Source organism: Myxocyprinus asiaticus, chromosome 30 (genome assembly GCF_019703515.2).
Source record: "Myxocyprinus asiaticus isolate MX2 ecotype Aquarium Trade chromosome 30, UBuf_Myxa_2, whole genome shotgun sequence".
In the NCBI taxonomy this organism is placed as follows: domain Eukaryota; kingdom Metazoa; phylum Chordata; class Actinopteri; order Cypriniformes; family Catostomidae; genus Myxocyprinus; species Myxocyprinus asiaticus.
The window spans coordinates 35,543,483-35,564,753 of record NC_059373.1 but is presented as its reverse complement, the minus strand read 5'-3'; the positions used below and the strand labels follow the sequence as shown (position 1 = coordinate 35,564,753).

General features: G+C 40.2%; 1 protein-coding gene across 2 annotated transcripts; it reads right to left on the bottom strand.

Moving 5' to 3' along the window:
• Positions 1–1,192: 1,192 nt before the first annotated feature.
• thap7 (THAP domain containing 7) lies at positions 1,193–7,581 on the bottom strand. Of its 2 annotated transcripts, XM_051664132.1 has the most exons (6): positions 7,534–7,581; positions 6,906–6,995; positions 6,726–6,805; positions 6,128–6,283; positions 4,523–4,651; positions 1,193–4,436 (listed from the first exon to the last, which is right to left on the bottom strand). In XM_051664132.1, the coding sequence occupies exons 2-6, from the start codon at positions 6,918–6,920 to the stop codon at positions 2,885–2,887; spliced, it is 1,932 nt and encodes a 643-aa protein (XP_051520092.1). In that variant the 5' UTR covers positions 6,921–6,995; positions 7,534–7,581; the 3' UTR covers positions 1,193–2,884. The 2 variants fall into 2 exon arrangements, with proteins under 2 accessions (XP_051520092.1, XP_051520093.1); XM_051664133.1 differs by lacking the exon at positions 6,906–6,995 and having other exon boundaries at positions 1,196–4,436; positions 7,534–7,579.
• Between the last annotated feature and the right edge of the window lie 13,690 nt (positions 7,582–21,271).

The following is a 21,271-nucleotide window of genomic DNA, read 5'->3' as shown; positions in this document are numbered from 1 at the left end:
CAAAAATGAGCTGCATGGTCGAGTTGCCAGAAAGAAGCCTTTACTTTAAAAACAACACCTTGACACACCTCACAGCTTCTGGCACATTGTAATTTGGAGTGAAGAGACTAAAATAGAGCTTTATGGTCACAACCATAAGCACTATGTTTGGAGAGGGGTCAACAAGGCCTATAGTGAAAAGAATACCATCCCCAATGTGAAGCATGGTGGTGGCTCACTGATGTTTTGGGGGTGTGTGAGCTCTAAAGGCACGGGGAATCTTTTGAAAATTGATGGCAAGATGAATGCAGCATGTTATCAGAAAATACTGGCAGACAATTTGCATTCTTCGGCACGAAAGCTGCGCATGGGACGCTCTTGGACTTTCCAGCACGACAATGACCCTCCAGTGGTTACAGCAAAAAAAGGTGAAGGTTCTGGAGTGGCCGTCACAGTCTCCTGACCTTAATATCATCGAGCCACTCTGGGGAGATCTCAAACGTGTGGTTCATGCAAGACGACCAAAGACTTGGCATGACCTGGAGGCATTTTGCCAAGACGAATGGGCAGCTATACCACCTGCAAGAATTTGGGGCCTCATAGACAACTATTACAAAAGACTGCACGCTGTCATTGATGCTAAAGGGAGCAATACACAGTATTAAGAACTAAGGGTATGCAGACTTTTGAACAGGGGTCATTTCATTTTTTTCTTTGTTGCCATGTTTTGTTTTATGATTTTGCCATTCTGTTATAACCTACGGTTGAATATGAATCCCATAAGAAATAAAAGAAATGTGTTTTGCCTGCTCACTCATGTTTTCTTTAAAAATGGTACATATATTACCAATTCTCCAAGGGTATGCAAACTTTTGAGCACAAATATATATATATATATATATATATATATATATATATATATATATATATATATATATATATATATATACACACACACACACACACACACACACACACACACACACCGATCAGCCACAACATTAAAATCTCCTGCCTTATATTGTGTAGGTCCCCCTCGTGCCACCAAAACAGCGCCAACCTGCATCTCAGAATAGCATTCTGAGATGATATTCTTCTCACCCCAATGTCTCCGCATTTGTGGTGTAATGTTGATTACCAAAAAATTTATTTGGACTCGTCCCTCCTTTTCTTTAAAAAAGCAAAAACCTGGGTTACAGTGAGACACTTACAATGGAAGTGAATGGGGCCAATCTGTAAACAATAAAATATTGTTTCAAAAGCACAGACTCAAGACGTAAACAATATCTGTGTTAACATGATTTTAGTGTGATAGAATTCCTTACTTCTGTGTAAAGTTATGTCCAATTGTACAACTTTGTTGCCATGATAACAGAACACAGTACACCACAAAATGACAGTGAACACATCAACTTCAATAACTCTACAGCTCAAATACGTACAAAAAACAAATAAATAAATAAATAAAAAAAAATCGACCTACAGAGCTGAAATATTCTTCTAAAAATCTCTGTTTGTGTTCTGCAGAAGAAAGAAAGTCAACACGTCTGGAATGGTATGAGGGTGAGTAAATGATGAGAGTTTTAATTTTTTGGGTGAACTATTCCTTTATTGAACCCAGAAAACTCCTTTAAATATCTTATGTACTCAAAGAACTCCCATTTAAAAAGTTGCTTGAAATCTTTCCCTTCTGATGGGAACCACAAATTGTGCCTTGAGAATCTTGTAATTTTTACCCTGTGCAACACTGTATTTGTGGAACATGTTAATAGCATGAAGAGACAGATGTGTAATGAAGCAAGTTTCCCAATTCCCAATTCAATTTAGTCCTCATGTTCTTTTTGTATAACAACAGTACCATTATGTTGTTCCTGCTCTAAATGTGCAGCAGCAGTGCACATTGGTAAAAAGACATTCAATAGAGAAATTACTCTGTTAAAAAGAAAATGGGTTTCTTCAAATAACCCTTTGAAAATGTCTTTTCTCTACTATGTAAAAAAAAAAAAAAAAACACCACCACATTATTCGGCAAGAGAACCATTTCTCAAATTTAAATGACTGTGCAGTCCAACATTGTATAAAACTGTTGTCAACACTCCTTGCTTTATTGTCAATCTCAACAACAAATTTGAGGGAATGCATAATGTATTTGTGACAAGGAGGAGGGCGTGGCCAGGCCGTGATGGAGCATGGCCGGCACTGAATCAGCTGATCAGCGGGAGAGTGAGATAAGGGGCGGCTGGAAGTGCCGGTTCGAGAGAGAGAGACGCACGCAGCCGCACTGCAAGTTTGTTTATGTTGGTTTTAAGTTTACCATTAAACTTTATGTTTACTGTTCAGCCGGTTCCCACCTCCTCCTTACCCATCCTTTTTCTGTTACAGTGGTGCCGAAACCCGGGAGGGAGGAGGGATGTGCTGTTGCGGAGTCCTCGCCGCTGCCATCCGCCAGGGGGGCAGCCGTGGCCATATGCTGGGGACGGAGGGGTCGCTGCCGGCCACCAAGAGACGGAGGTACTGCGGTCGTCTGCCGGGAAGGGGAGGAGCGGTTCCATCTGCCAGGGGCCGGAGGACTCGCTGATGTCTGCCGGGGCAGGCGCAAGCTAGCGTCCGCCAGAGGGCGGAGGAGCGGTTGAGGACCGGGCGACAGCGCGTCCGGGACCCGGTGAGCAAGTTCTTCTCTCTCTCTCCTGTCTCTCTCTCTCTGTGTGTCTCCCAACATAAACATGTATTAGGTGTTTTATTGAATCATCATTTTCTAATAAAAGAATAATGTATTAATTTTCTATTAATCTCTATTCTCCATACAATATGAAACTGAATAGTTCTTTTGTTTGCACGGGGAAAATAAAAACATCAAATAGCAATATAACAAGAGAAATGAGATTAAACTGCTTGGCATAATGTCTCAGTCAATAAACTCACTGCTAAGCTGCAGCTGAAACCCTTCCAGATGCTCTTTCAGTCTCTCCCTGACATCTCCACCCACCACTGTGGGCCTCAAGTTTGCCTGAAGTGTAATCTGACTATTTCCCCACCCTGGAGCTGCCAATACTTTGGAATCACACTTAACGTTCAACCCATCCCTTTCCTCGATCGCCTTCACCTGAAATCTCTCCAATATTGCTTGAGGTTGCACAGTCTCAATCACGTTCTCAACAACAACTTTGTTCCTTTCCCTTGTTTCAGCAGGAACTGGCATCAGCAGGATATGATCATCTGCTCTCTCCTGTACCCAGTAGAACTGCTGCCCCCCTCCCTGCTCAATTTCAGTTTCATCCTTTTCCTTTGTAGCAAGCTCAGGGAGAAGCAGACCCTGGTGTGGTTGCAGCACCTGGACGTGCTGCAGCTGGAATGAGGCAGAAGTATCCTGTAGTGTTGCTGTGTATTGTATGGGTTCAGACACAGCATTCATCTGTGGGTGCATTTCAGATTGTGGTTGCAGTAGAGAAAGTTGCTGGATTGTTTCAGTATTGTCTTGAAGCTCAAGAGAATCTTCTTCCTCTGAGTTTAGCTCATGGGGTTGCACTTCCATTGTGAGCACTTGCATCGTGTCTTCATTCTCTGCACTCTCACAGTAATACAAGTAGTAGCTTTGCTGCTTAACAGGTGGCACGTCAGTCCTTGTGTTGTCTGACCTTTGATCTTTGAGTATCTTGGGCACCTTGACTTTCCTTTTGACTTCCTGCGTTCTCTTAGGCCTTGCCTCATCGGGTCCTACAGTCGCCTCTTTGTACCCCATTACTTTATTTCCTTCAGGATCTCTTCCACAATAAAAACAGCATCCTTCCTCTTCTTCCACTGTGACTTTAGACCTCGTCTGTGCCTGTCCATCCCATCCCTCAGCCAAAAGATCAATATCATCAGTTGCACCTTCATTTGCAGTTTCCTCTAATCCCTCGAGACTGCCACCTCTGTCCGCTTTTGCCGCCTGTCCTTTTTGAGCAGCCCAGCTTGAAACCCTACCTCCTCGACCTTCTTTTCCTTTCACTCCATCTCGCATGCGAAACAAGGTATTCTTAAGTCGGTTCTCTCTGAGGCGGAGCAGTGCATGACGCAACCGGTTCTCCCGGCGTCGGGCGGCACTTAGAAGACGTAAAGCTTTTTCCAAGCTGTCAATGGCTTTGTCGTAGCGTTTACGCCACACTAGAGGGCACAGCTGAGCGTAGTTGTGCTCTTTCGGCAAGTAGAACCCAGGAGGTGGAGGGAGGCGCATCATGAAGCGGGATGGAGAAGGTGGACGAGGAGAAGGTTGAGGAGAAGAGGGCTCAGGCTGATCATCCAGTGATGTCTCTACAGGAGTTTGAGCAGCCTCAGATGAAGGCTGCCCTTGTATTTTTTCCCCTTTGCCATCTTCAGAAGTCCTAACACCTTCATCATCTGCTACTTTCTGCACCACAGTCTCACTGTTGAAGAGCTCCCTGCTCGCAGAGGCCTTATTATTGGTTGAATTCTTGACACTAAAGAGATATTTTTTTAAATATACACATTTATTATTTCACTCATAAGGTAAAAACAAACTATATCAAAGCTGTGTGGAAGGTACCTGATATGTTTGTCCAAATTCTGAGGTCTGCCTCTCCGTTTTGTACCACATTTTCCAGCAGTGCCTCTTTCGTGAAGCTGAAGTTCAAATATTGTGGGAATTGCGTCATCCTTCAACCTGCGATAGCCGCTATAAGAACATAAGATTACACAATATTGAAGAGATATACAGTGAGGTTCACAAGTCTGAGACCACACTAACAATTCAGAATTTAAAATCTCATTTAAACCTGGAAATAAATTGAAAGTTTTAGGATTTTGGGAAAATATAAAAGCATAAAAGCATTATGATTTAAAATAAAGAGAATTCCTTGGTCACTAATCAAATGTAAGCACATCTGTGATACTGACCATATTAATTCCTTTGACCAAAAGGCCAGATTTCTTTGCTTCCATTGAAGAACGCAAGATGCTCTTTGGAACATTCTCAAATCATTCTGGATAATGTGGATTATCAGGTTTTGCCAGTGTTAATGTAAAGTAATTAGATGTTAAATTAACTAATTCAAGTTATTTTGGTCATAATTTTTGTCTTTTGATGAAAATGTCCTTTAAATTTAGTCAATGTTTCATCATGTCATATTCATTCATTATAGTCATTTTACGTTTTTACATTTTACTTACAAAACAACATATTTTAGTCGACGATAATGTGCAAAATGACAAAAACATGTTGAACTAGATCAAGATAAATCAAATATTCAAATACTTTTAAAAATGTATAAACTAATAACAATTATTTAAACATTAGTTATTCACATTGCAATTATCACATTCTTAGTTCAGGTTCACCTGTTCATTCGCGTTACTATCTGTGCAGATGTAAATTTAATATTATGTTTTTGTAGCTGATTAATCTCACATTTATTTGATGTGTTTGAGTGAGGTAATTAACTTGTTACTGAAGTACATTGTACAGGTGTTCAGTTCTTTCAGCTCAAGCGTGGAAAATCCCCAACTATGACTGGATAGTTTGAATCAGTTTCTAGATTTTTCTTTCATAAATAAATAAATAACAGAAACAGTTTGATTAGCATCATCATGCGTCTTTTTGTTATCGTTGACAAAATCCAAAAACCCTTCATCAATGGACATTTTCATCTGTAATTTTGTCGACAAAATAAACACTGGGATTTGCGCAAGCTTGTTTAATCAATGGCAGCTTGTATGAATGTTGTCATTAAAGCAAATGAGGGACACACTAAATAATAAAAAATTCTGAAATCTAAGTACATTTTTCAGTTCAACTTTTCTCTCAAATTGGTATGTTGACTATCATGAATTTAGTTTGTGATGAAAAAATTGCATTAAATAAGAAAAGTGCTAATTGGAAGCAATTTCACTAATGACATCAGACTATAGGACCCCACAAGGCATTTATTTATTTATCTGTTTATATTTATCTTCTAGAATTATCCATAATTCTACACTCAAAACAACAACAATATTTGAACCTATTTTTAAGATGTATGCATTTCTATTTCATAACAAAATTCCATAAAATTGAATTGTCTAATTTTTAACAAAATTAAATTGATAAAACTTGAAATATTTAAAGGAAAAAAAGGAAACAATAATACCATTCTATCATAAGTGAGGTACAGACCTGACTCCAGAGAGTTCAAAGCTATCAGGGGTGAAATGTTTAGAGCAGAAATAGATGAAACCGCTCTGAGGGTCCCACTGGCCTTTTCCCTCGGGGCCTTTGCGACGGGAGTTGATAATCCATGTTGTTCGGCGAGGGTTTCCTTTCTTTGGCAACCTAGAAAAAACAGGTAACACAACAGACAAGATTTACACCATAATGTTGCATTATAAAACAAGTCACTGTTCAATTACCTCTTGAGAGCTACTGTTTCGATACAGCTTACGTTATTCATTACACTCCTATGCTGCCAATGCACAAGACCGCAAACAACTTCAGGCACTTCAGTACAAAGCATTGCAGTAGCTCATCACTAGGTGGCAGACTTAAATCATTTTATGGCCTGTGTTGAGCTAAACCCCTTGATGCATATTTTAGTGCAGAGAATTTGCATGGTAGTCTTTAATCACCCAAAGTGAGCATCACATGTACTTTCTATTGCAAATACGCTCAAACTAAATGTAAACCTCCGAATGTCCATAGAAATCTAAACTATAGGGCACAACTTTTCATTTCAATATGACCACTGTTGGGAAATAAATAAATAATAAATGAACACCTGTGGAAAGAGATTCCAGATTTCCGAACCTCTTTTGTGTCCCGCGACTTACAACCTACAGCAGAGCAGTGTCTGGGCATCTAGAAAAAAGATACTTCAATCAGACTTGTTACAAATAACGTCATATTGTCATATGCTCACTTTAAAAAATAATATATATATATATTTTTTTATACATACACAGTCTACATTCATGTCAATACATTTTTAATGATCTAATGCCTCCAACTTTTCAAATGTTGTTTCACTCTGATAGTAAGATGCAGTTTACTGTAAAAATAAATAATAAAGAATACATGAATACAGAAATGTAACATCATAATAACAACAATAATACAAATAATAATAATATATGTAAAAACGAATAAATAAAGGAGCACAGTAAAAATAATAAAATTAATTCAGCTGTACATTTTGTGGTAACGTAAAGATGTGTATCACATCGAGTCATTTGTTTTATTATTTATTTTAATTTTTGGCTGACAGGTCCCCCCAGAGTCCCCATGCTATTCTCTGTTGGTTAAAATTAGACTGCATGGCATACTTTAGCTAGTTCATATTTGAATGTTAAATGGCCTCTACTAGAATCTTTTCTGCTTATGCTATCACCCGTATCGATATGACTTTATTAGTCAGTATTGCCGTGTTTACATCGCAGGCAGCTAAAACAGACAATACTGAGCCGGTGGTGAGAGTGATTCTGATCGGAATACAAATATAAACCAGTCTGTTGAATCACAAGGAACTGGCTCCAAAGAACAGTCTTTTTTCAGCGATGCATGCCTTTAAAATCGTCTTTTAAACTCACCACAAAGGCCTGCGACCTCACGAAGATGGCCGTCCTCTTCTTCCTATGTGCCCTGGATTAAACTCCGCCTTCCTACATCAGCCAATCACAGCTATGAGTTTATATGACGCTGCGATAAGCGACTTTTATCATAGACAGTTTGCTTTTATGTTCAAATGTTGTCTGTTCTTGTTTTTAAGTGTGTCAAAATCAGTAAACCGACAGTTATGTGAAATGTCTTATATCAAATACGTTGAAGGGATAGTTAAACCAAAAATAAAAATTATCTCATAATTTACTCACCCTCATGCCATCCCAAATGTGTATGACTTACTTTCTTCAGTAGAACACAAACTAATATTTTTAGAAAAATGTAGATCAGAGTGTAAGTACGTTTTGCACTCTAGATCTCCACGTTCACTTAACTAAAGAGGCACCACATGATGATGTTTACATGTAAAAGTGAAAGTGAAAGTGGAGATTTGGAGTAAAAAAAAAAAAGAACTTAAATTTTGATCTGTTTATCACCCACACCTATTACAGTATATTCCTTCTGAATATAGATTTAACCACTGGAGTCTTGCATTGTATGGACCTACAGAGCTAAGATGTTCTTCTAAAAATCTTCATTTTTGTTCTGCAGAAGAAAGAAAGTCATACACTTCTAAGATGGCATGAGGGTGAGTAAATGATGAGAGAATTTTCATTTTTGGATGAACTATCCCTTTAAAAAATATTAATTAATTTACAATAGGCTAATTAAGAGAAGTGATTTGAAGGCGTATTCTAGGCACTAGAGAAACAAGCATGTTTTCACTAAGAGCATGTTTGTAACCTCATTTAATTCCTTGTCAAATTCGTAAAGGAATGCTAACGGATAATAAACTTGAACAATAATCATAATATGAAACCAATCCTAATGGGTTCAAATCCAGAATCTCATGGATAAACTGAACTTCTGGGTGATAAATAAATAAATAAATAGGCATTTCATTTTATACAGTAAGATTTTATTTTATTCTTAGAGGATTCTTGTTTGATCCCATTAGGATTGCTCCTAAATTATGATATGAAATCCATTAGCATTTTTAAAATAAGGGTTCTTAGAAGGTGATTGTGGTGATTGTGTGGTTACAAAGGCAATAAAGCAGACCTTTGAACTGTACTTTAAAAGATTTAAATGTTTAAAATTCACAAGTCACCTCTTCAATAGATACAACTCTCTCGGCACTGCGTGTGCGGCAGCCTGTTTGCAGCAGCTCTGTGTAGTTTTTCGTCCTGCCTTCTTTCATATATCTTTATTGTATTGTATTGTATTTTTATTTTTTATCTTGTATTTGTGTTTTTCTGATGTTACACTTCAATTTCCCCTTGAGAATGAATAAATTAGTATCGTTTTCTGTGATTAAATATGTAACCTTTTCATAAACACCCTAGATTCCTAACCTTTAATCTTACCTTTAATCAAATGGATATTCTCAGAAAGTAATATACCCATCAGGACATAATACTGTGATTTAGGGTATACCAGAGATTTTTCATCTCTTCTATTTAAATGAATGGGAGAAATTGGAAAGCCCAGCCAAGAAGCTCTAGCACCCAACAGTCAACGGGTGTAGAAAGGAAGTCCCGCCTTACAGGTAAAAGAGCCAAACACCTTTTAAATACAGACATCGCCTGTCAATCAACTCAAGAACACGCATGCGCATTACTATATAAGCCGGGAAAATTGCATGTTTTAGCGCAATATGAGGTAAAGAAGCACAACTTATGATTCCAATATTATAACATTTTATTTCTGATTTGAAATATGTTCTTTGATCGTAATCTTGACCAACTGTTTTTGAGATTTCAGTGTCCCCCCCAATTCAAGGGCTTAAAGATGGCGCCGCAGATGGCTGTTTTGGTGTGGAGCTCTCTAACGTTTTTGTTACTTTTGTTGGTTTGTCATGTTTTTTGTCACTCTTTCTCAATCCGTTTCACTAGGGATGAACTGCTGAATATTTGGCAGAGCATACCTGATAATTTTTTTGTGATAATAATTCGGTGTTTGATTATTCAGATGTTTTATTAGACATTTTAGTCAGAGGCGCAGCAGTGCTCTACAAGGGCTCGCTTGTGAAGCTTTGTCAACCCGGCTTTAGGACTCCGCTGCCGAGTATTCATCTGGCGAATGTCTGCTCCCTTGCCAACAAAACGGACTAACTTTTTCTGCTCACTCAAACAAATAAGGACTTTTCTAACTCCGCCGCTCTGTGTTTTATGGAAACCTGGCTGATTGAAGCCATTCCAGACAATGCGTTACACCTGCCGGGCTTCCAGCTGTTCAGAGCGGATCGCATTGCGGAATCATCAGGGAAAACAAGAGGCGGTGGAACATGCTTTTACATCAGTGAAAGTTAGTGTACAGATGTTCTACTCACTGCATGAGTTTTCCTCGTTCATTCTGGTGAGTGTTTATATTCTGCCACAAGCATGCATGAACGCAACGTTGCAACAGCTGGCTGATCACATCACAGACATGGAACAACAACACCCGGACTCACATATTATTATTCTGGGAGATTTTAATAAAGCTAACCTCACCCGTGAACTGCCAAAACACAAACAACACATCACATGCCCCATCAGAGACAGAAATATACTTGACCACTGCTACACCACTATAAAGGATGCATATCGCTCTGTCCCACGTGCAGCTTTTGGACTCTCTGATCACTGTCTGGTTCATCTTCTCCCAACCTACAAGCAGAAACTAAAATCAGCTAATCCTGTAGTAAGGACTGTCAATCGATAGACTAATGAAGCAGAGCTGGAACTACAACTCTGCTTTGACTGTGATGATTGGAGTGTTTTTGAAGCTGCAGCCACAGACCTGGACGAGCTCACAGCTACTGTGACATCATATATCAGTTTCTGTTAGAATATGTGCATCCCTACTAGGACATTTTTATCATTCAATAATGATAAACCATGGTTTACAGCAAAACTCAGACAGCTTCGTCATGCCAAAGAGGATACTTAGAGAAGTGGGGATAAAATGTTGTACAACCAGGCCAGGAACACACTTACTAAGGAAATCAGAGTGGCTAAAAGAAGCTACTCTGAAAAGCAGAAAACCAGTTTTCAGCCAACAATCCTGCATCTGTGTGGAAAGGCCTGAAAAGCATCACCAAGTACAAGACACCTCCCCCTCGCTCTGTAGAGAGTCAACTAATGGCTGATGAACTGAATGTGTTTCACTGCAGGTTTGAAAAGCCAAGTCTCACAACCCTCCCCCACTCTGAGCTTCGCTTCACACACACACCAACACCTCCTGGAACCCCCCTCCTCCACCCTCCTGCTACTCAATCTGCACTTATGATCTGTGAAGAGGATGTGTGCCGGGTATTTCGGAATCTGGTCTTCCATGGAGGATACCTCGTCTCTGCCTGCGTGTTGGGAGTAAGATCGCCCACCTCAGCTGGGTGTTGTTCTGCACCTCACTGAGCTTCAAAGGAGGATTCTACGAATCCTGACTTCCACAATGCACACACTCATCCTACGAACACACTCTTCATGGATTGCCCTCAAGCGCGGCCACAGCGCGCGCACTTCTCATCATCTCTCCCCAGTGCTGCAGTCAGTGCCGGGATCCTCGACATCCAGTGACAGTTCTCTGTGGTTATTAATAAATCCTATAAACACTTCCTCTGCTCTTGGGTCTGTGTGTTCTCACTATCACTCGTTACAGGACATTCTAGCCAGTATGGACCCAGCAGAGGAATCTAATCTTCGCTCAGCAGGGAGCCAGGACCAGATCTCTGCCCTGGAGATGATGGCTTCGCAGCTCGCCAAGCTCACCTCTGCTGTGCAGCAGCTCCACCTGTCTCCTGATACTGGGCCCCCTCAGGAGGCTTCCTTACCAGCTCCGGTGGTGCCACTGGCTCCTGGACACTTTGAAGCCCGCATTCCCCATCCAGCCCCATATTCAGGTGAGGCTGAATCCTGCAGTGCATTCTTTTCACAATGCTCCCTGTTTTTCATTTTACAGCCCTCCACTTTCGCATCGAATACAATGAAGGTGGCCTGTGTAATTACACTTCTCACCGGAAGGACTGGCGAATGGGGCACTGCCATGTGGGACATCAGACATCCCTGCTGCACTTCCTATCATGCCTTTTCCATGGAGCTCCGCCAAGAGTTTTAGAGGGTTTTATCTGGACTGTCTCAAGGTTTCAATGAGTTTCCGATTATGCTATTGAATTTCGCACCCTAGCTGCTTCTAGTAAGTGGAATGACCACGCTATGTGGGATCGATTTCTGCATGGTCTTTCCGACGACATTCTTGATGAGATGTGCTCTTTGGATTTGCCTCCGTGCTTCAATGATTTGGTGGATATGGCTATTCAAGTCGAGCAATGCCTGACCCTACGCCGTCGCCACCGTCGACGCAGTTTTCCACCCGCCCTGGCAGCTGATCCTCCTACTCGATCTGCTTCTTCAGCCAACTCACTGGTATCACGGCCCGACACTGAGCCGATACAAGTCGCTAGAACCCAAATCTCACACAGGAAGAAGCTGTCACATCTCATTAATGGACTATGTTTTTATTGTGCTCATTCTGCTTCCTGTCCAATAAAAGACATCGCTCGTCGGTAGGAGAGGGGTTACTGGTGAGCGCTACACCTTTGGACAAAACCCCTGGACTTCGGACACTTCTCCCAGCCCGGCTGCAGTATGGATCTACCTCGTCTCTGCCCACGTGTTGGGAGTAAGATCGGCCACCTCAGCTGGACATTGTTCTGCACCTCACTAAGCTTCAACAGTGGATTCTACGAATCTGTTCCTGACTTCCACAATGCACACACTCATCCTATGAACACACTCTTCACAGATTGCCCTCAAGCATGGCCACAGCGTGCGCACTTCTCATCATCTCTCCCTGCTGCTGCAGCCGGTGCTGGGATCCTTGACATCCAGTGACAGTTTACTTTGGTTATTAATAAATCCTATAAATGCTTCCACTGCTCGTGGGTCTGTTTGTTCTCACTATCGCTCATTACAAATAGTTACAGATACTATTTGCAACCCTATTGTGGCAGACAAGCCTTTGGTTATCAGAAAGGAGGAAGCGAGAACCAGGTTATCAACTAAAAATACTTTTAATTAAACACAACACAACATAAAACTGCTTTTCAGCACAGCGGCTGTGTGCGTCTCTCTCTGGCATCTCCGGCTCCTCTTTATATCTCTCTCCTGCTGATTGGGGCAACTCAGCACCAGACGTGCATCCTCATGGCCCGGCCACGCCCTCCTCCTTGTCACATACCCCCAATGCCCGATTCAGGCCAGGGAACCAACCGGCCTGACCTACTCCATCCCCCCACCTTACTGGAGGGGAGGAGTTGCCCCTTTGGCCATTCCAAAGTTGGCTGGTCTTCTCCACCTCCTGGGAACCTGAGTAGGATGAGGGGAGGGAGAGGGGAGAGAGAAAGAGAGCGGGAGAACCTGAGAGAGAGAGAGAGTGGAGAGAGAGAGGGAAAAAAAGAGAAAAACACTCCGGTTCCCGACCATGCAGCCATTCGGTCCTCAGCCAGCTGTGCAGCGATCCTCCACAACGTCTGGCAATGGCACTGGACTTAGCCTCCTGGCGGACGACAGAGGCTCCTTCACCTCCTGGCGGATGACAGCGGCTCCTCCATCTCCTGGTGGACAGCAGCGGCTCCTCCACCTCCTTTCTATCCGATGATAATAATCCAGTAGTACAAAACACTGATGATGAACATGGTTCAGGTAGTAGTATGCATGATTTTCAGGGACAGATTCAAGAACTCAACAGAAAGCATGACGAGACTATGGCAGCTGTCGCCAATTTGAGTAGAGAGCCATCCAGGTCTTATGTATATGTGCCAAGAGAGAGTCACATCCAACCATTTAGTGGTGATTTCAGCAAAGATGGGAGGCATGTTGATGACTTCATTGAAGAAGTAGAGATAGTGTTACATGCTAGAAATCAGACCACAGAGGACAAGTTAGACCTCGTTCTCTCCCTCCTAAAAGGTGCAGCCTTGGAAGATGTCAGATTACAGATGGGGAATGAACCAAAGCGACCACGTGACCTCTTTGTGTACCTGAGAGAAAAGTGCAATGTGTCTCGGTTATTACAAACATTCTATAGCTGTAAACAAATGGAATGCGAGGATGTTCATACTTACTTTCATGCTTTGTCTCAAATTCTGAGTTCTATCCTGAAACAATCATCAAACACAATATCAAATGTGAATTTGGCAATCCGAGATCAAGGAAGCCAAGTCAGTACTATTTCTGAGAGTTTCTTCAGAGAACACGTGTCTGAGGAGGATGAAGATATGCTGTCCACAGCAGGTTGGCTGAAGATTACAGCTAAATTATCTTGAGTTGGAGGTTGAAAGGCAGAGTGTGGTTTTCTAGTAGTCAGAGACTCACAAAACTCTTCTCCTGTACCAGCCCTCATTGGCTTGAACATCATTAGCAGATGTAGACAACTGGTTCATGCAGCGTTTGATACTACCCTAGGTGGAGAGTTGCAGTCTGATTGGAGGGAGGCATTTCAGCAGATGCAGAGTGCCAGCAGTCTAGAGAAGCGAAGAGTAGTCAGAGTAGCTGAAAAAGACATGGTACACATACCTGCTTCATCAATTACAACGGAAATGGTCAAGAGAGCAAAGAGTACGTTAAATGATGGTTCACGGGACTTCCTGTTAGAACCAGCGAACACAACCTTATCTGGCGGTCTGATTGTTGTTCCCTCTCTTGTGTCTTAAGAGAAACTGTTGTTTCCTGTACATGTTGTGAATCTCTGCCCAGAAGATATCTGGTTACAGGCCAGAACCAGACTTGGGACTCTGTCGAGAGTGTGAAGTCCAATGAGACTCGTGAGATGAGATTTCAGAGAATTTCTTCTGATATTGAAAAAATCAGTGTAAACACAAAAGACAGTTATTGGAGGACAGCTCCAAAGATTTTCTCAACAAACTACACATTAGTGGTACTCCTGAACAGCAGGCAGATCTGATGGATTTGTTGATGAAGTACTCTGATGTTTTTGCTCTCAAGGATGAAGACCTCGGTGCAACATGAGATTCATGTGATGGATGAGTTACCGGTGGCCCAGCCTTATAGGCATATCCCACCTACTTAGTATAGGGAAGTGAGAGAACATATCACCAAGCTCCTTAAGAAAGGAGTGATCCAAGAAAGCTCTAGTGCTTATACTTCACCTATTGTGCTAGTTAGGAAAACTGATGGCAGTTTTTGTGTTGATTACAGGCAGCTGAACTCAAAGACCAAGCAAGATGTGTTTCCACTACCTAGGATAGATGAAAGCTTTGGTGCACTACAAGAAGCAAAGTTCTTTTCTTCCATTGATTTTGCTAGTGGATATCATCAGGTTGCTGTCCACGAGCGAGACAGGCATAAGATTGCATTTAAGACTCCATTTAGGATTTTTAAGTATTCTCGGATGCCCTTTGGGGTTTGCAGCGGACCTTTGACGTTTCAATGTCTAATGCAGGCTTCCATGGGTGATCTAATTTTTCAGATCATGCTAGTGTACCTTGATGACATACTAGTGTACTTGCCCATTTTCCCTAAGCACTTGCAGAGACTGGAAGTAGTCTTTAACAGACTAAAAGAAATAGGTCTCAAAGTTAAGCCTGAAAAGTGTAATATCTTGCAGCAAGAAGTAACTTTCTTAGGTCATCAGATCTCACCTCAAGGTACTGGTACTGATCCAGGTAAATTTGAAAAAGTCAAACAATGGAAAATTCCTAGTACAATTAAGGAATTGTTCTTAGTATTCTGTAGTTACTACAGAAAGTTAATTGAGGGTTTTTCTAGAATTGCCGGCCCCCTCCATGATTTAGTGAAACTGTGTATCAAGCAGTTTAACACCACAAAGAGAGAGTTTAGTGCTTTGTGGTCATCAGAGTGTCAATCAGCATTTGAGCTGCTGAAGGAGAAGTTTATTCTGCTCCTGTGTTAGGGTTCAGTTCAGTTCAGTTCAGTGACTTTATTATCCACAATGTGGAAATTTGTCTTCAGCTTCACCATACACAATATAAACACCAGCACATCACATAAAACAGCATAGAAAAAATATAAATAAATATGATCCATTAAAATTATACCCTCTGCAGGCATATTCAAATACCCACCCACATATCTACACACATATACAGCTATGCATTTAATAGTCTGACTGCATTTGGCACAAATGACATCTGATACACATTCTTGATAGCCCACAGTTGCCTAAAATGTCTCCCTGAGGGTAATAAATCTATAATCACCAAAGCTTTTTTACTTTGGATATATATATATATATATATATATATGCCGCATAATGCAGCTGTTGATGCCCTCTCTAAGCAGCCATCATCAGGGGAGCCTGCCACTCCTGAGGATGCAGAATACGATGATCGTATTCTCCAATCTGCAATATAATAAACAAAGGAACAGCCTTAGAACCCGACTTAGTTGTGGCTGGTGAAAAGTGCTGTAGGCTTAGACAGATTCGTGCTCTAGTGTGTGAAGTAGAGGAAGGCAGTAACCATCACGGAAGTATGCCTACTCTGCCGGGGTATACAACAGCTGAACTGAAGGATTTCACTCTCAGTTCTTTCAGAACCTTTTGGAAACATAAACAAAAGCCCACCACTCATAAGAGATCTGGTCTATCAAAGTCTGTACTGTTTCTGATAAAGCAGTGGAAGTGTGTTAGAGAGCTGGATGGCTTGCTTTATCGCATTGTGAATGACCAACATCATGGTGAATGTCAGCAGCTGCACTTACCCTCATGTCTAAAAGAACAGATCCTTGAAAGTGTTCATGACACAATGGGACATCAGGGCATTGAGTGCACACTAAATCTGTTGAGCCAGCGATGCTTCTGGGTTGGCTTTTATAATGATGTTGAGCGGTGGATCAAAAAGTGTCAAACATGCATCTTAACCAAGATGCCTCAACCAAGGATACATCCTCCTGTGAAGCCATTTCTGGCTTCAAGGCCCCTTAAAGTAGTGGTAGTAGATTTTACTGTGATGGAACCTGCCTCTGATGGTTGTGGAAACGTGTTAATTGTGACTGATGTTTTCACAAAGTTAACACAGGTGTTTCCAACCAAGGATCAGAGGGCTAATACCACTGCCAAGATCCTTCTGAAAGAGTGGTTCATGAAATATGGTGTGCCTGAACAATTGCATACTTGTGTCACAGACCTTTGGGTAGGAACAAAATACAGGATTCATCGAGTCCTATTATATACAGGGTCATAGAGGTGCAAGGTACCACACATACAATTGAGCCCCTTGAGGGTGGTCCTATAAAAAGAGTCCATATAGTTGACTTGCGCCCTTGTGTTAACTCTGTTCCCAAGCAAGAGGTGACAGAAACCCGTTCTCCCACAACACCACAATCGAAGGGAGAATCTGTTTCTGTGCAGGTTGAGGTTGTGCATTCTGATCCTGACCCTTATAGGTTAACCTGTACTGATTTCAGGTAACACTGAACAACAAGGTTCGGTACCAGAGAGGGTTGAGCCTGACACTGGCACGGCTCCTAGAGTGTCTGAATCAGAGATGAAAAAGCCTGTACCAGCACCAAGAAGAACTAGAAGAGCCAATGTTGGCATACATTCAAACCCATTTACTGAGCCAAAATCAGCACGCAATGCTGTTTCACTCAGTCTTGAAATCTTCTCTCAGTTGTTCACATGAGTAGTGTGTTCATTAGATAAGCTGTTAAAGAAGTGAAAGATATGTATTAAGTCATCGGGGGAAATTACTTTTAGCAGGGGAGAATGTAGCCAAGTGGAGAAATGTCATATAATTTAACTCTAGTCATAAACTGGATGTGGCCCCTTTAAGACCGGAGTTTTGAGACACCGGAATTTTGTGACATCCGCTTTCCGGCACACTCTCGTGTTGGAGACGTGAGAATATGCATTGTGCAAGAGAGCTCCCGGTTTTGTTCATCGGTCGATAATTCTATGGGTAAATATATAATTCTACACAAAATGTAGTTAAATTGCATTAAATATGTGTTCACAAGAGTCATATGTTTGTTATGGATCATATTTGAAGGATGCATATGGATTGCATGTGTGGAGTTTGACCACATTTGTGCACACGTGCAAGAACTGGGTATTTAAATTTAGTATTATTCATTTCTTACTTAATGATTTATAGCCCAGAGTGTTTTCCAGTTTGTGTGATACGTGTTATATGTCAAAATATGTGTAATGAGAATTTTATTGTTTGAACTTTTGTACATATCCTTGAAGTCTGGTTAAAAATGCATAGAATTCTTTGAGTAATTTAAGCATGTGTTAAATGCATAAAATACTGTGAATGATATAAGCATGTATTAAGGTGATGTATGCTGAAGCATACGGCTAGGCTAATGCTCTGCTTGTGTTTTCTTTTGACATTAGCCTCTACTGTATTTCAGTGTACCTTATTTCATTACCATTTTTTTTTCATTCTTCTGTGCTTAATTTAGCAAAATTATCATTATTCTTTATATATATGTATATATATATATATAAAGAATAATGATAATTTTATCATTATTAATTTTATGTTATTTATTAATATTATAACCCAACAATTATTTATTGTTGTCCAGTTTGTGTATATATATATATATATATATATATATATATATATATATATATATATATATATATATATACAAACTGGACAACAATAAATAATTGTTGGGTTATAATATTAATAAATAACAACTGAATTCCAAAATGTTGGAATTAGTAGGTTTTTCACACCCTGTTCACAAAAAAACAAACAAAAATCAAAACAAACAAACATTATTTTGTAAAAATATATGTAGGTAAATATATATATATTTTTTTATCACTGTATTGTAGAAAAACTGGAAAACATGCATTAATTATCTTTAACTAGATTTTAATTTCATTAAGCATTTTGAATGTACATGGCTACAATAGTTGATAGGTTGAATTTAAAATTATGATTTAAAATACATTTTATGTAATTTTTTTAAGCACAAATTTTCAAAATGGGGCCCCGGTTTGGTAGGTTGCTTGGGGCCTCAGAAATCGTAAACCCGCCCCTGCACATACTGTATATTTTATAAAAAAAAATTCTGTCTACCTTCTATTGCACTATACTGTACTATACTGTACCATGCAGTGATAAACATCATGTGAATAAGCCTTTAAGACAGGGTGGCCAGATGTCCTGTTTTTCCCGGGACAGTCCCGTATTTAAGCACTTTTTTTAGTGTCCCGACTTATTCTGAAAATAAATCGTGTTTTGTCCCATATTTCCCCTCTCCTAAAATGTATCTATCGCCTATGTGGCTTTCTCAGTCATGTGAGTATTCTAATCAAAGGTAGCCAAGGATACGGCTTGTAAAACCAATAAAATCACACCGTGTTATTTGAAGTACATGATTGGATTAAACTATCCTATCACAGTCCCCTATCAATAGACGTCCAGTTAGTGAACTGATTGAAGAGTCAATTTGAAAGAGCACACAGATGAAATTGCAGCTGGAAAAATGTCAAGGAAACGTGCATGTACATTTAATGAGGATCTTCAAAAAATAGTTTAGATTTCTAAAAATGGAGTCAGAGACAGAGCCTAGTAAAGTGAGGTGTGAAATTTGTGGAGCTCGCTTTTCCATCGCCCATGGAGGCTGCACCGACATCACGCAGCATGTTCATACAAAAAAGCATGTGGATGCTGCTAAAAGTAAGTGTGCTACACCAAGTGTTAGTGATTTTTTTGAGAAGCAAAGTTCAGAATCTGACAAGGTGCATGCAAGTGAAGGACTTTTTGCTTATCATTCTGTTGTACACAGCCATTGCTTTGCACATTCATGACCTGAGAAAAGTCTTGCAGGCCAGGCTGGAGGAATCATTCATACCTTCTGACATTAAAAAGCAGTTGGATGCCCTGGTTGAAGCTGGTGACATGCGAACGGATGATTTCTTTTGTGCAGTGAGAAACTTATATTCAGCATTGGTGGATTACTTCCAAAATTGAGAGAGAATATCTCTTTACAAATACCAAATGATTAAGTATGGAGGACGAAGACTGCTGTTATTAAAAATAAATAAATATATAAATATATTTGCAAGTAAATGTAAAAAATTTAAAAAGTGTACATATAAATACAAATATAAATGTTAAAATCTGAGCATAAGCATTTATACTTTTATTTCCTTATGTATAATTGTATTAATTTATTTCCACATTAATTCTTTCCAACTTTAATTATTCCCTTAATTACATATATTTATTTCTACATTTATTTATTTATTCATGTATATATTTCCATATTTATATATTTCCACATTTATTTATTTATACATTTATATATTTCCACATTTCTTTCTTTGTACATTTCTGTGTCTGTATGGTAATAAGGGGTACGTGCTATCCCTGAGGCATACCAGTCGAACCCAGAGGGCTCCAGAGTGGAGCTTGGAGGCCACAGTGATATCTTGTGGTTGACAAAATACAATTGAAACATATCACAGATGGGTGTGGGCATGCATTAAGAGACTGTAAAATGTACCTGGCTGTGAGTTGTGAGTTTAATGGGAAATTAATATCTGTATTGAATGAATGACTTAGAGGTCTTATTCAAAATCTTATATCACTACTGTTTAACAAAATGTATATCTCTGTACAGACTCTTTTATCAGTTCCTGCAGGGATTTCTAAAATGCCCGGGACTCTGCTGAAAATGTTGGCCGACAATCTAAACAAAAACTACGACTTCAACAGATCTGATAACAGACACTTTTTACATTGTCAAAAGCAGGGTGTGCACATGAAATGATCCAGAATCATATTTAATTCAAACGTGCGAATGTTGGCGATAGGAGTTTGCCGAATAGGTATAGTGGAACTAGGCAGTTCGGCTCAGCGAGGGAGAGCGAGAGAGAGAGTGACGCATGGCTATTCATTTGGAATTATCACCGCCAGATCAACATGTTATTAACCTATTGTAACCAAACTACTCTCCTTCGGTCTACCCGCCCTCTCCCTCCACTCTACAGTAGGTGTCCACTGGTGTGGAAGAGGAAATCTGCTCAATGCCCGTGCACAACGCTACACAGCTGCTGTTTGGGGTGCGTCTGTAACGTACAGCAAGTGTGTATTGTCTACCACATTGCTTTCGTAAATAAAATAATCATGTATATGCACAATTATGGGAAAGATTATCAATATATTTACATGGGAATGACAGGAATTAATGTATCACACACTGTAAAGTTGCGCACATCTGACTTTCCATTTCAACAAGGACACGCACCGTTAAGGGCATTATACATGGCACACAGTAACTGAGAGTCCCAATTCATTTTCGATTTGAGAGAGGCGATAGGATGCAAAACAACTGAATTGCTTAAAATACAATGCATATTTGTATTTGTTGCCAATATTCTTTTCCAGTATACTGGATACTGGGATACTGATTACTAGAGCGTCTTTCATTCAAACAGATCTCAAGCATGCACCTGTCTTCCCCATTCAGTAGGCCTACAGTATCCAGTGAAACACTAACATAACCTCTCATACTCCAGGGCTCCAGACTGCTACCAAATGTTTTCAAATCAAATCAAATCAAATCACTTTATTGTCACACAGCCATATACACAAGTGCAATGGTGTGTGAAATTCTTGGGTGCAGTTCCGATCAACATAGCAGTCGTGACAGTGATGAGACATATACCAATTTACAA

Excerpts from the sequence above, each read along its gene's own strand:
- thap7 (XM_051664132.1), bottom strand. Across the intron at positions 4,652-6,127 it reads TTTGAACTCTCTGGAGTCAG|CGGCTATCGCAGGTTGAAGG; the intron begins GTCTGTACCTCA and ends ATGTTCTTATAG. Across the intron at positions 4,437-4,522 it reads AATTTGGACAAACATATCAG|TGTCAAGAATTCAACCAATA; the intron begins GTACCTTCCACA and ends ATATCTCTTTAG.